The sequence below is a fragment of the Myotis yumanensis genome, unplaced genomic scaffold (genome assembly GCF_028538775.1).
Source record: "Myotis yumanensis isolate MYYU_CA2020_CCGP unplaced genomic scaffold, mMyoYum1.0.hap1 SCAF_2, whole genome shotgun sequence".
In the NCBI taxonomy this organism is placed as follows: Eukaryota; Metazoa; Chordata; class Mammalia; order Chiroptera; family Vespertilionidae; genus Myotis; species Myotis yumanensis.
In genome coordinates this window covers 35980870-35996974 of record NW_027223753.1, presented here as the reverse complement: position 1 = coordinate 35996974, position 16105 = coordinate 35980870, and the positions used below count along the sequence as shown (strand labels likewise).

At 36.6% G+C, this 16105-nt stretch overlaps 1 protein-coding gene across 7 annotated transcripts in view; it reads right to left on the bottom strand.

Moving 5' to 3' along the window:
* The window catches only part of OSBPL9 (oxysterol binding protein like 9), a 130325-nt gene that overhangs the window by 17397 nt on the left and 96823 nt on the right, over positions 1-16105 (bottom strand). For 4 of the 7 annotated variants that reach the window (XM_070405105.1, XM_070405103.1, XM_070405104.1 and 1 more), the window contains 4 exons: positions 10133-10171; positions 7480-7570; positions 6133-6237; positions 1714-1873 (listed from right to left, as the gene is read on the bottom strand). In XM_070405105.1, coding sequence (XP_070261206.1) covers positions 1714-1873; positions 6133-6237; positions 7480-7570; positions 10133-10171 — 395 coding nt within the window. The remainder of the gene's footprint in view (positions 1-1713; positions 1874-6132; positions 6238-7479; positions 7571-10132; positions 10172-16105) is intronic. The other 3 variants (XM_070405109.1, XM_070405106.1, XM_070405108.1) reach the window with 1 other exon arrangement.

Below are 16105 nucleotides of genomic sequence, written 5' to 3'. Positions count from 1 at the left end.
CAATGTCCCTCTTCTCTACTCATCCACATGAACCTTAGGATCACATCCCCTCCCCTCCTCTGTGAATCCTTCTCTGACTTCTCAGGACTTCAAAATGCTCCCATGGCTTTCTGTGCTTATTTTTATTGAAGCACGTATACCATCCTATCTAATAAAGAGGTAATATGCAAACTGACCATCATTCCAACACACAAGATGGCCGCCCCCATGTGGTCAAAGATGGCCTGGAGAGGAGGGCAGTTGTGGGCGATCAGGCTGGCAGGAGAGGGCAGTTGTGGGCAACCAGGCCTGCAGGGGAGGGCAGTTGAGGGAGCACCCAGGCCTGCAGGGGAGGGTAGTTGGGGGGGGGACAGGCCTGCAGAGGAAGGCAGTTGGGGGGACCAGGCCAGCAGGGGAGGGCAGTTGTGGGGACCAGGCCGGCAGGGGGGGGCAGTTGGGGGCAATTGGCCAGCAGGGGAGCAGTTAGGCGTCAATCAGGCTGTCAGGGGAGTGGTTAGGGAGTAATCAGGCTGGCAGGAAGAAGCGGTTAGGGGCAATCAGGCAGGCAGGCAAGTGATTGGGCGCCAGCAGTCCTGGATTGTGAGAGGGCAGTCGGACATCCCTCAAGGGGTCCAAGATTGGAGAGGGACACCCCCCCCCCCCCCGCACAAATTTCGTGCATTGGGCCTCTAGTTAAGTTATAAATGTCTGTTTCTTCCCCCAAAAGATAGTGAGTTCCCAGAGGGCAGAGACTGGGTCTTTTTTTCACCTCCACCTACTATAGCTCTCCACACTAATACAAAAACAAGTACCGTCAAACCTCAGTTCTAAACGTCTCCCATCTCAAACAACTCGGTTTTGCCCAAGTTGTTCACAGGAAAAAATGTCTCAGTTGTCCAAAACTTCAGTTTTTGACCTGACAACCCTTTCAGCATGACAAAGAGCCTCCCAGGCAATATAAGCAAAGGATAAATGATTTTGTTGCTGTAAATACTCCATTAGCACAATTTTAAAACATGAAGAGGCCATCAAAAGAGTGCTAATGTTGCTAAGGGTGTGAAGGTGCTCACAAAACAACAATCACAGGCAGCTGAATAGTTGTGGATTTGGAGAAACAAAAAGGAGTTAGCCAGTGATAGCATTTCGGAGGCAGGGATATATGAAAAATTCGTTCAAGGGTAATACAATAAGAAGTGTTTATTTATAAATTAAACAGTGCATTAGACATGGACTGTATATAAAAGAAAGGTTAAAACAGAATCACTTGTGGGTCTGGAACAGATTAAGTGAATTTACATTGTTTCTAATAGGAGAAAATGATTCGGTTTTCGAGCAAATCTCTTTTAGAACAGCCTTCTGGAACAAATTAAGTTCACTAACTGAGGTTTCACTGTAATGGTAACCTCATTTGTATATTTTTCCTAGTTTATTCATTCTCATTTGACCCTTTCCTAATGTTGGTGCTAGAGAAATAATGCCCAGAGTTCCATGAACAATACTGGCATATTATTATAGTTGATGCTAATTTATTCCATTTGAATTAAGTGATGAATAAAATCAACAGTCTCATAGAACTGGCTTTGTTCAATATGTCAATTAAAAAAAACTGTCTTCCTTATTTTTTCCAAGTAATAACTTTTAAGGGAGCCTGTCATTAAAACCAGCCTCAAAATGAAATTACATTTTTAAAAATCAGGAGAGTTGTTTAAACACATACTTAGTTCATCCACTTACTCTATTAAGCGCTTTGGGGATGAGCCACTTTGATGAAATTCATCAGCATCATAGAATTCATCTTCACTGCTAGAATAAGAGAACTCCGGGACTGTATTTGGAGACAAGTTGACATGGCTTGGAGAAGTTAGACTGCTACTAGGTGGTGAGTGCCCACTGCCTAGAAAGTTAAAAAGTTTTTAATTAGGGGACAAAGTTGGTAATAAAGGGGAAGAAATTAGGAAGATGGGATGAAAGCAGATCTTTCTAAAATGAAGAGAGCTTAGTTAAATTGGTAAAAGTCCTCATACTATTTGTAAAGAAAATTAATATTTAGAAAAAGAAAAAGGCAAATCACATTATAGAATATGAAAGTTTTTTTTAGCTTTTTTAAAATTCTCACCCGAGGATATGTTTTTACTGATTTTAGTGAGGAAAGGAGAGAGAGAAACATTGATTTAAGAAAGAAACATCAGTCAGTTGCATCCCATACTGGTCCCATCGAACCTGCAACCTAGGGATGTGCCCTGATTGGGAACTGAAACCACAACCTTTTGGTGTATGGCCAACACTCCAACCAACTGAACCACTGAGCCAGAGCAGGACATAGTCTTTTAAATAAATGAGAGAAAAAAATGTTACGTCCCCATTCTATAATTATCTTTAATATTAGGAAGGGAGTCTTCTGGTTATAACTACAATGTGTGAGCTCTCATATTGGAAGAGCCATCACAGATACCCAGCACCAAAGGGAAGCCAGGGCTCTTATTTTATACTAGAGGCCAGACGCATGACATTCGTGCAAGGGGCTCAGCCCTTGCAGCCCGGCAGCTTGCCTCGGCCCTCACAGCCCCGGTTTCATCCAGAAGGTCATCCGGGGGGGATGTCCAGTCTAATTAGCATATTATGCTTTTATTATAAATAGTAGATCCAGAACCTAAAAAATGCAGTATTGAGCCAATAAGAATACAAAATGGAAAAAATATTAAAGACCACATGAGTATTTAAAAAAGTGATCAGAATATCACATTCTTTCTAGTCAATGTTTGGTGGGCACATGAAAACACAAAAGTCCTGCACTCACCATCCGAACTCCTCACCTCTTTTCCATCTAAGTCTAAGGTGCCTGGGGTACAGGGGCAGAGAAAAACACAGGGCTACTATGGAAAGAATATGGAAAAGGAAAAGACTAGGAGGAATATCTTTTTATTCTTCAATAGTCTAAATAAGAAAATGGAAATTAACAGATCTAAAAAAGAAGACTACCACCTAATCTTTGTGATGATCATCTGGTTCATTGTCTAGTAATAAAAGTAATAACCATGAAAATATCAATAGGAACAATGGAGAACTGAGATAAACTCAACAAGGATTTATTGAGCATCAAAGGCTAACAGGTGCCCTTGCCAGTTTGGCTTAGTAGATAGAGTGTTGGCCTGCGACTGAAGGGCCCTGGGTTCGATTCCAGTCAAGGGCACATGCTCGGGTTGTGAGCTCGATCCTCAGTAGGGGGCATGAAGGAGGCAGCCAACCAATGATTCTTTCTCTCATCATTGATATTTCTCTCTCTCCTCTCCCTTCCTCTCTGAAATCAATTAAAAAATAAAAGAAGGAAGGAAGGAAGGAAAGGAGGAAGGAGGGAGGGAGAGAGGCTATCAGGCAATTTATGTCAAACTGCTGCAGATGCTTAGTGGAGATTAAATTTAAGTCACTGACGGTCATCTAAAAGCCAAGGCCATAGTTCTAGAAAAAATTGAGAACAGCAGCAATAAAAATGAATCCAGAGCCACACATGCATGTTTAGTCCATTCCCAATAGAGCATATCCACCTGCCACTTCAATTGCCACTCCAATTGCCACGTTTACACCCCACCCCCCCACAGAAAGCAATAAGATGAGAAAGAAACTTTATCCTAACAACATCAAAAGACCAGGAATTATAAATGATTAAAATGCAAATACTCGAGGTAATTACTCGAGGTAAAATGTGTCCAAGAAGAAAATGAGTTTGAATGAGAACTGCAAACGAAAGAACTGCGTTTTCCTTATGAAAGAAAAGGATAATATTTGTTTTCTCAATTGTTCCATATTTCTTTTTTGTATTACTAAAAGAGGCAAAGGAAAGAAAGGTGGAAAAAATGAAGAAATTAGGCTGAAAATAAAAAAGACATAAATTAGATACTAATTTAAGTTTTAAAATTTCTTTAAATCCACCTACTCTAAGATATTTTTAGAATATCTTCCTCTGAAATAATTTATCCTAAATTATTACTTACAATTATCTTAAAGTAAATGTACATAAGGAAGAAAACTCATTTTTTCAAAGTTTGTAACTAGTTTATATCTCCAAAAAAAGCAAATTTTGGCTGTAGATTTAACACTCTGACATAATCAACAACATAGAAAACAGGTGCTGTTTTTAAAATGAACACGAGGTTGCCCTGGCTGGGTGGCTCAGTTGGTTGGAGCGTCGTTCTGTTCACCAAAAAATTTCAGGTTTGATTCCTGGTCAGGGCACATACCTAAGTTGCAGGTTCAATCCCAAGTGGGGGCATGCACGGGAGGCAACCAATTGATGTTTTTCTCTCTCTTAAATTAAGAAACATATGCTTCGGTGAGGATTTTTTTAAAAAAGGTGAACAAGACTTTGGCACAGATAATAAAAAACAGAAAAAGTCAGATAAAACATTTCAACCTCATTATTCAAATTGCTAATCAGTATTTCCCCAAGAGCTTCAAATAAGAAATCTATTGTTGCTTGCTTTCTTTCAAAATTTAGAAGACCTCTGCTATTAAATATTAAAAACCAAAGTAATAGCACCAGCACCTTTACTAATTCAAATTTCAAAATAGGCTAAATCACAAGGAAAAATTTTCATTATTACACAGGGAAAGTATTGCCCAGGAAAGAAATCTGTGCAGCAACTGCAGGAGCTTATCTCTGATCTCAAGAGTGGTTTTGGCCGCCAGGTGTAACAGAGACAAAAGTACTAAGGGATTACTTGAGTATGACTGACAGGTTACTCAACATATATCGATTTCATTTTAGAACAAGGAATAAATCCAATACTAACATTGATAGCATTCCTGTAAATTAGAGATAAAATAATGACAAGTCTAAATGAGTTAAGAACATGCAAACTAAAATATCCTTTTTTTCTATAAAATTGGTAAAAATATGGAAGACTGATAAATCCTAAAAAAATCCCCACATATATGTAAATGTAAGAAATTCAAACCCGTAGAGAATCTTTTAGTTTATTTGAGCCACACTGACAACTGCCTGGGAGCAAAATCTCAATTTATTGAGAAAATCCTCCAGGAATTGCAGTTTTGCAACTTATTTTATACATCAGAATCAAAGAAGATATAAGGAGGGTTATATGAAATCCACTGGTGGTAGATTAGGGAGGCGGGAGAAAGAAAAGTGGGGAAATCTCTGAGATTAGATAAAAAGTAAAATGGAGGGACACTTCTTTTACGACAGTGGGTACAAGATAGCTAATGATTAACATTTATAGCACATAGAGATGGTGTTGGGGGAACAAAGTAGCAATGAGTTTTGTGTTCTCTGCTCTGCTGTGGTGGGTGTAGTCTGTGGGGTCAGATAAAGGAGATTTCTTTGACATTCCAAGGGTATGTTATCTTAGATGCTAACAGGCTTATTTAAGGTAAAGGTTGACCTTTGTCAAGAAAGCTACAGGCCTAGGATGTGATTACCTGACCACCATGCAGGCCTCCCCTAAGACTGTCAGATTTGGTATGTAGCCCCTTTTTTGGCCACTCATGCTTAAAGTTGCTACATAAGGATATTTTACTTAAATGTTGCTAATAGCAGGAAAATACTGGAAATAACCTAAATGTCCATCAGTGGAAAAAGAGATGATACCTATTTAGGCAGCTGTAAAAAGAATGTTAGAACTAACTGTATGAACATGGAAAGTTCTCCAAATGTTCTCTGTTAAATGAAAAGAGAAAGTCACAGAATCACAAGATCTCGTTTAGGTTAAAAGAAAAACAACAATTAAAATGCACAGCATAGGTATATATGTACATACATGTACACAAATGACAGAGGACAGAGTAAAGATTTTCAGCTTTTGTTCTCTGTACTTCCATATTTTCTGATTCCTGAGAAAGTATACGAGTCTAACTTGAGCAAATTTTTCAAAAAAGTCAATCTTCAAAATAAACCATACGGTAAACAAAAAAACAAAATCCTATAACATTCTATTTTATTTAAATTATAATTTTACTAAAGCGTCTGGTTCAATCATAAAATTAAGTACTTTATGTATAGAACTGTAATAGCAAAAATATGTTATCTCCAACAGAAAGATACAACACATTTCTTCAACCTTTTCCCTGTTAGTAATCAAATATAAATCTTAAATGTAAATGGGGAGTTATAAGCAGTAAAGGAATTACATAAATCTGTACCTGTACTATTTGGTGTTGGAGTCTGATGATGTCCCAAGGTAGCTAACACAGGTCCCACTGGTAGGGAAGATGGACGCTGCTCTGACTTACACAACTGAGCAGGTTCTAGGAGATTTGAACATGTGAAACAAATTAGAGAAATAGCCTAAACATAACTCTGTTAACTAGGATTCAAAAACCTACAAATGAGTAATTTCTAAAACTGTATTCCACTAAGTCAACTTCCATGCTACTCCTCTCTAACATCCTATCCTCTTTAAACTCAAAACACTAGGCAGGATATCAAGAGACCAGTCCTGGTAGGCCAATATCTCAGTACGACTGCTCTGTAAAAACATCAAACACTTCTAATGATAAAGTGTTTCCAAGCATCAAACCACATAATATCTGGGGGCAGGTTATCTCCTTTTTAGTCCATGAGAGATGTTAGCGCATTCTCTTAAGGATATATAAAAATTCACAAAAGGATTTCACATACTCTTAAGTAATTTTTAAAAAGTCATTTCTTTTTTCCAGTACAATTTCTGACTGAACCATGTCATCATTAAGAACACAATTACACCCTAGCTGGTTTGGCTCAGTGGAGCATTGGCCTGTGGATGAAGGGTCCCGGGTTCGATTCTGATCAAGGGCACGTGCCCCGGTTGCAGGCTCCTCCCTGGCCCGGGTTCTGGTTGGGCTCATGCAGGAAGCAACCAATCGATGTGTTATTCTCACATCAATATTTCTCTCTGTCTTTCCCTCTCTCTTCCACACTCTCTAAAAAATTAATGGAAAAATATTCTTGGGTGAGGATTTAAAAAAAAAAAGAACAGCAACAACACAGTTATGTTGGATGCAATAAAAAAGCAAAAGGAATCAGACTAGTTGGGTAGTACTCTATACTTAAAAATACACAAGTCTATTTAATTGGTAGACATAACAAATTTCATTCTTCCCTTTCTCATTATCTTAAAGCTCACCATGAAGAAACCATTTGTATTATTCAGAGCTATAAAGAATATCCCAAAACAGAATATTCCTGGATTGCCTTCAAGCAGATCAAGGTATATTATTTACTTTGGTGGCCATAAATCCCGAGTCATAGGATTCTATCCCATCAGCTAATCCAGGTCTTAGTAACCATGTCTATTTTCCATCTCACTCTGAAAACCAAAAGCCCTTTCATTATACTTAAAAAGCCCCAATATTAAAAATACTATCATTTTCCAATTCATTTTTGGCTGTATATTTTTATTTTTATGTATTAAAAGAAAAAGAAAGAGCCCTCAAAGATTACTAGGACAGTCATACAAATTATGTTTTTTCTCAGCAATGAATCTGTGAAACATTTTCCAAATACTATACCTGGAGGTAAGACAGTCTGGGAAGGCATTGTGTTGATCACAGGTTCCAAGGGACTAGGTTGATATATTGCATCTACAGGATTAATAGTACTCTGAGATAAAGAAACACATTATAATTATTTTTAATTAAATGCCCTTCCAATGCTGACCCTCCCAAATGTATGAAATTGCCCATATTTCTGACAGCAAAGTCCTGAAGGTAGATATGCTGATGAAAATACGAAGAGAAAATGAAACAGCTTTTCTATGCATAAGTCTAAGTTTCTCATTATTATTATTTTAAAAGCATAGTAAGGAGGAAAAATGAATGAATGAATCTCTGTATTATAGGAAGGTAAAGCTAAATGGAAAAACTTGGAAAGCATTATATAATGGTGTGGCAAGATTTCAGGAAGCCAAAACAATAACCTCTCAATTCAATTCAGTGCTTCTCAAATGTTAAATTCACCACAGATATTGTTTCTTTATCTAAGAAAGAGAAATGCTCTCTTGCTTTGGTATGAATAAATATTACACCTATGACTAGCTTATGTACCAGCACCAGAAGGATCTAATCTTTCCATTCCATACTACTGTCACCTCCCATTACTGTCTACCGCACAACACAGGCACCTAGTTTTAAAATCACTAAAGGCAAAGAGATGTATCTTCTATTTGAAATGGGTGTGTGTGGGAAGAAGATTTTTTTTTTTAGGATTTGAAAAACATAAACATAAACATATAGATATGATTTTGGAGAGAGAAAATGTTCAGATTTCTCTGATTCCAAACCAAGAAATTATCCTACAGCATTTTAAAAACAAGATTCCATAGCTTACTGATGCATTTTTATATGAAGAAATGGAGGATTTCAAACAAAGGTCTCTGCCAGAATAAAGTTTAGATCCACCACTTAGAAAAGGCTACACTAAGCCCATGGACACAGAAAATAGTTCAGCGATGGCCTGGGGTGGGACAGGAACAATAAAAGTAATTGGTCAATCAATTTCAAGCTAAAATATGTCAAATTACATTCTACAACTTGCTTTCAAATGCATTTATAGAGTGTGAGAAATGTAAACAAATGATCATCTTCAGCCGTAATCTGTTGCGACATTAAAACTCATCCCATAAAATATATAATAAATTATATATACATATATGTACCTATAGCTAACATTTATGGAGTACTGTAAGCTCACTCTGCACCTTATAAAAACCTTCTGAGGTAGAACTAGTAACTTTTCTTTATAGAGGAAACTAAAATTCTAAGGTCAAGTAACTTGTCTAAGGTCACAGGTAGTGAATGGCAAGGCTGGGTCCTAGCAGTCTGGGTCCAAGGCCCTAAAATCCTTTCTTTCTTAAAAATAAAAACTCAAGGAAAAATGCAATCATCCCCAAACAAATGATTCAAATATGTTTGTTTTCTACAAGTTTAGATTTCCTATGGTTAGGGAATGTAGGTGTTTTAATTGCAAATGATTAACATTTTTTTTAATGCTTTCTAAAACTTTTTTAACATAATCAAAAGTAACTAATTTTGTTCAGAGGGAAAAGAGAATAAGTAATTGACAACATGATTTTCCTTAGGGTCTTTGGGGACCATGAAATGCTAGACAACATATACAGTCTTTTTTTCCATGAGGCTTACAAACTTATTTGCTATCTCAGCAAGAGAGATTACATTGTATTTATACCACATAATTGTATATCATCATGACTCAAACTTTGAACTCACACTGTGAAAAGAGAAATAAAAATTCTAATGTGTTTAATTGAAATTTTAAAAATGTTTCTCTTTGCTTTCTTAAAAAAGATGCAAACATCATAGATATTTAACTTTTTTTTTTCATTTTAACCCAAATATAAAGATAACATCTTTTTAAGTATAATCATGAGATGGTTTTGAAGATTCCATATTTCAGACAAGCTGTTATTTGTAAAGTCTTAAGGCAAAGAAAGGACTGCTTCAGAAACACAGTTTGAACAGAAGTCACTCAGTTACCATAAAACTAGGGTATCTCAAACCACAGACCGTTAATATCTAATTTTTATTCCCAGCTGGGAACAATAACATTTTCTTTTCTTTATAGAGAGGAAGTTGAATATAAGGGAAGAGTAAAAAGCCAAGGAGGAGGAAAGAATAGAAGATGTCTGTAAATAAAAAAGTTTATGTTCCAAAAAAATGCAATTAATACCACAGTAGCAATGCTAATTAACACAATACAAAAAAATCAAAAAATAAGAGGTGAGAAAATAGAAACCTATAAACATATTTAAATAGATTAAGATGTGTCTCAATATACCCCTCCCCCTCTGCTTTCAACTGAGAACAAAGTTGATCAGAAATGTAGCATTGTGAGTTATGCCTTATTTAGTATTAGAGATGCATATTCATACCATAATTAATCCTTCAAGTTAACACATGCAAAGTGATTCAATCTGGACCAACATTTAGAAAAATTTTAAGATCAACATTTCCCCTCCAAATGATTGCTGAAAGAGGGACAACTTTAGGAGCTCAAGGAAAATTGCAAGAGTCAACAACAAAAAGCAATGAGTAGGTGAAAAGAAGAATTTGCGTTGAAAAGAGGTAGAAATTCAGGCTTCTCCTGACATAACTGGTTATAACGCTCTGCAGAATTAAAGGGAAACAAAGATTAGATTAAACTTACTATAATTCCATCTGCGTGCTTCTCCGCATTACACTGGTCCTTAAGGAAAAACGTTAAAAACATTAACTTCATTCTCTCATTTAAGCAACTGCTGTGTATTTTCTTCCCTATTAAGAAAGCTTATTTTATCAGGTAACTAACAATGTTAGAAAACTATTTCTTTGCTTCCATTAAGATTTTAATTCCACTTGTACATTCCTAACCAAACATAATTTTATCACTGGCTACACAATAATCAACACCAACAGCAAGGCAATTATTTTTCCATACAAGCATTTAATTAAGTTCATTGTAGAACTATCCTATTGAACTGTGTACTCTCCCTGGTACAAATGATTAAATGTAGACATGCTAATTTAGGATTGAAGACAATATTTCTGGGTTCAAATTTATAGTAAATGCCCCAAACTCTTACTGTACTTTAAAGGTATGACAATCATGTACCTTTAAAAACTCAGTATAGATACCATTTCCCATATTCGGACTATTGGCCCAACAATTATACTAATACTTTTCTAAATAGATGACATGATTTTGCTTTCAGTAAACATAATCATTATATTCATGGAAATGATGATATAGGGAGCTAACTAATTCACTTATTCCATCAACTCTATAAGGTAGGTACTATCTTTCATATATATATATATATATATATATATATATATATATATTTCAGAGGGGAGAGGGAAAGATAGAAATATCAATTATGAGAATCATGGATTAGCTGCCTCCTGCATGCCCCCTACTGGCTATCGAGCCTGCAACCGGGGCATGTGCCCTTGACTGGAATCGAACCCAGGACCCTTCAGTCCACAAGCCGACGCTCTATCCACTGAGCCAAGCCAGCTAGGGTGGTAGGTACTATCTTAATCCTTTAGGTACTTGAGGGTGACATGGTGGAAAGTTATCAACACATTATTGTTTTTACTCAGTATATTTAAACTTCAAATAAAACTAATGAACGTTTTAACTTCATATAATCAGGAAGTTTCTAAGTGTTAATAGAAACTAATATTTGGTCTTGGTTTTAAACATAATGGCCAAGTTTTATCTCGTTTATTGATAACTTTTTCTTTTTTTAATTATTGAGCTAGCTTAGAAATCTACGTATGGAAGGGTCAAACAAGAGCAATTTGAAAATCTGAGGATACTTTAATTATTTTTATTTTTTTGTAGTGCATGTGCAGAAAAAAATTAACATTGAAAGCCTAAAATAGCTATCCTTAGAAAAGCCTGCTTGTAAAGTTGTTTTGGCTGGTATCTAGGAAATTCTGTTTCAGGAGGGTTCCCACTACCCTAACTGATAAGGGTAGCTCACTGTTGCCTAAACAATATGGTTTATTCTGAACACCTGCTTTCGTTCTGGAAGTCTGGAATCTTGGTAAATGCTAAATAGAGAGTGCTTATATGACAAACCTCCAATAAAAACCTTGGGTGTTGAAAAAAACAAACATATAACATCTTGGGTTTTGAGTCTCTGATGAACTTCCCTGACAAACAACATTCACATGTGTTGTCACAGTTTGTTGCTGGAGGAATTCAGCACATGCTGAATGACTCCACTGGAAGAAGACTCTTGGAAGCTTATGCCTGGTTTCCTCTGGATTTTGCCCCATGTGCCTTCTACCTTTGCTGAGTTTGCTGTAATAAATCACAGCTCTGGGTATGACTACACGCAATGTCTTATAAGTCCTCCAAGTGAATCACCAAACTAGGTGGTTTTGGGAACCTTAGACTCAATGCATATCTTTTGTATATCTCTGAGAATAACTGCCTTTTGATACCTTCATAATTCATGTTGGGATTTCCCCCTTTATTTGCACAACTGAATTAACTATATATCTAGAATACCCAAAGTTTCAGAAATTCTTAATAGAATTAGTTGAAAATAAACTATTGAGAATTAAATAGGAAGAAATTTAGTTTCTTGTTCAGATGATATTTTAATTTACTTTTAGCTTTCCCTATTAATTTCTGAATATTAAAAATTGATTTTTCCAAAGTACTTCTTAGTAATATTACATACTTGAGGTAGATTAAATTTTCCCAAAATGGTCCCAACATGAGATAAGAATTCATGTTTCCTACCCTTGAACTCAGGTGGGCCTTTGTAACAGTCTACTAATTAAGTATAGCAGAAGTGACTATAGGTGACCTCTGTGATAGGTCATGGAAATGCCACAACCGTTTACCTTGTTCTATTAGAACCCAGCCACCACACTGTGAGAAAGCCCAAGTGGCAGTGAAGAGGACTACATGGAGAAGAACCCAGACTCCCAGCCAATTTCCCAGGTATGAGTCATGCTGAAAGTGGGTTCTCTGTCCCCCACTTCACTGCCCTCCCCCTGCCCAATCAAGCCACATAGGTGACATTGCATAAAGCAGAAATAAGTCTTGAGGCCTATCCAAATTGAAGATTTGGGAGCAAAAACAAATTACTGTTGCTATTTTAAGACACTGAGTGTGGGGGTGCTTTGTTATGTAGCAATAGAACATTCATATATTATATTACATTACCTAAGAAAACTACCACTTCTAATTCTGACTTAATTTTTTTTAAATTTAAATATGTGACCATTGGCCCCCCCCAAAAGGTTCTTGATTAATAATGCATGCTATTTACAGATAATTTTAAATTGGGATTTATAATTTTTGTTACTATTGTGGTTTGTCATTTAAGGCGGAGTCAAATCTATAAACCAATAGACTATCAAATGCCTTACTGTCAATCCATTCCCATCATGAATTTTAGGGAGTTTGTCCTATTATTTAAAAAGGCTTACACTCACCCTCCCCCCCCCCCCCCCCCCCGCCCGACTTCCACCTTTCTTTTTGTTGTTGTTTGTTTTGGAAGTAAATCACAAATTAACTTTTATTGTGATCAGCTAACGCTGAATCTCAAGTATTACTGAACCAGAGATTCAATTGAATTCAATATGAATCATGTTAATGAAACAAACAAATGGTCTAATGCAGTGGTCGGCAAACTGCGGCTCGCGAGCCACATGTGGCTCTTTGGCCCCTTGAATGTGGCTCTTCCACAAAATACCACGTGCGGGTGCGCACATACAGTTCGATTGAAACTTCATGGCCCATGCGCAGAAGTCAGTTTTCGGAAAGGAGATAGACGAAACAAGTATACAAGACGAGTATGGATGGGAGAGTTGGAAGGGGTCGACCTCAGCGAACGTACCTCAATCAGATTGAGGACGTTTTTAGCAAAGGCCAGCTTAGGAGTACCCTAATTAAGTTAATAACAATGTACCTACCTATATAGTTTAAGTTTAAAAAATTTGGCTCTCAAAAGAAATTTCAATCGGTGTGCTGTTGATATTTGGCTCTGTTGACTAATGAGTTTGCCGACCACTGGTCTAATGCTACTTCCCACTTAAATCTTATCTAATAAAGAGGGAATATGCTAATTGACCCTTCCATCATTGCAAAGATGGTTGCACCCACAGCCAATAAGAAGGGAATATGCTAATTGCTGCTCCTCCCTCAAAGATGGCGGCACCCACAGCCACAGGATGGCAGCGCACAGTCCCCTCAGCCCCACCGGGGCAGTAGGCGGGCCCGGCCTTGCTGTGTACCTGCTTCCAGAGTCCCCCAGTCCCCTAGCCCCCCAGCCCCCAAGGGCTGCCCAAGGCTCAGGTAACCAGGGCCGGCCAAGGCTTGTGGCAGCAGCAGAGATGTGATGGGGCGTCGCCTTCCCTGATCGCCAGGTCGCCTCCCGCCCCTAAGGGCTCCCGGACTGTGAGAGGGGGCAGGCAGGGCTGAGGGACCCCCCTCTAGTGCATGAATTTTCATGCACCGGGCCTCTAGTTATGTTGTAAGTGCTTATTAAATCCTAATGCAATAGCTATTCTCTTCTCTGAACATACCGGCATGCCTGTGTTTAAGAAGTATGACAGTGAACAAAAGCATCAGCACCACATAATTTGGGAAGACTTTTGATCAGAATTACAGACTCCAATATTTTTAAAACCATGCCTACCAAAAAAAAAATACATGAAATATATCCCCATCTTTCTAATGAAGCAATGTAGTCTAGTGAACACTTTTTAAATTATGTACTTATAAATTTACTGTAAAATAAAATTTCTAATTCAACTGAATATCCATATGCAAAAAAATAAATGCATTTGGACCCTCTACCTCACACCACAAAGATTAACTCAAAGAGGGTCACAGACCTAAATGTAAGAGCTAAAACTATAAAACTCTTAGAAGAAAACACAGGACTAAATCCTCGTGACCTTGGAGTACGCAATGATTTCTAAATAAGCCATCAAATGCACAAGCAACAGAAGATTGATAAGTTGGACTTGGTGAAAATTTAAAAATTGCCTGCTTCTAAGGATAGCTGTATCAAGAAAGTGAAAGACAACCCAAAGACTTGAAGAAAAATCTGTAAATGACATATCTGATAAGAACTTGTATCCAGAATATGAAAAATCTTTCTTGCAACTTAATAAAATAAACAACTCAACTAAAAAATGGGCAAAGAATTTGAATAGACATTTCCCCAAAGAAAATGTATGAATGCTAACAGGCACATGAAAAGATGTTCAACATCATTATTTTTCACAGAAATGCAAATGAAAACCACAATGAGATACCACCACAATGACTATAATAAAAAAGACAATAATAAATGTTGGTGAGAATGTGGAGAAAATGGAACCCTTATACATTGCAAGTGGGAAAGTAAAATAGTATGGCTACTTTGGGAAATAGTTTAGCAGTTTCTTAAAAAGTTATACAGAGTTACCATATGACACAGAAATACCACTCAGGTATATACTGAAGAGAAATGAAAGTATACTTCCATACAAAAACATTACAGGCAAATGCTCATAACAGCAGTATTCAGTATGGCCCCCAAAATGAAAACAATCCAATTATTCATCAACTGATGAATGGGTAAATAAAATGTAGTGTATCCATTCAATGAAATATTATTCAGCAATAAAAAGAAATTAAGTCCTGATACATGGATGAACCTTGAAAACATGCTAAGTGAAAAAAGCCAGTCACAAAGGACTACATATTTTATGATCCTAAATATATGAAATGTCCAAAATAGGCAAATTTAGAGACAGAAAGTAGATCAGTGATTGCCAGGGATTGGAAGAAGCACAGGGTAGTAAGAGATATAGTGAAAGAGTGCTTAACAGTCATGGCATTTTTCGGGGGTGATAAAAATTTGCTAAAATTAGATTACGGTGATGGTTGCACAATTTTGTAATTACACTAAAAACCATTAAAGTATACTCTTTAAATTAGTGAACTTTATGGCATATAAATTACGTATCAATAAAACTTTTCTTAAAAGTCTGACAAGAAATTAATGAATACATAGTAATGAAAATATAAAGTCTATGCAGAAAAATGTGCTGAAGAGAGAACCTGGGATCTAAGGACAATTTAAATATACAGTCTACTTTAAAAGTATCAACTTAATTCTGAACAGACAACTTAATTCTGAAAGGATAATCTAGACCTGTGCTGTCCAGTTTGGTAGTCACTAAGTCACATCTGGCTATTGAGCACTTAAAGTATGGGCTAGTTCAAAGTGTAAAATAAACCTAGAATAGTAAAGACTTGGTGCCAAAAAAAACAACAACACAAAACACCATTAAGAAAAAAAAAAAAACTTCCACTAAGAAAGACTATGAACTATCTCATTAATGAATTTTTATATTGATAACATGTTAAAATGATAATATTTTGGACATACTGGGTTAAATAAACTACATTAATAAAATTGATTTTATTTGCTTATATAGTTGTAGGATATGGTCATATCACCTAATCTTTTAATATATATATATATATATATATATATATATATATATATATATATTTGTATTTGATTTCAGAGAGGAAGAAAGAGGGAGAGAGAAATATCAATGATGAGAGAGAATCATTGATTGGCTGCCTTCTGCATGCCCCACACTGGGTTATTAA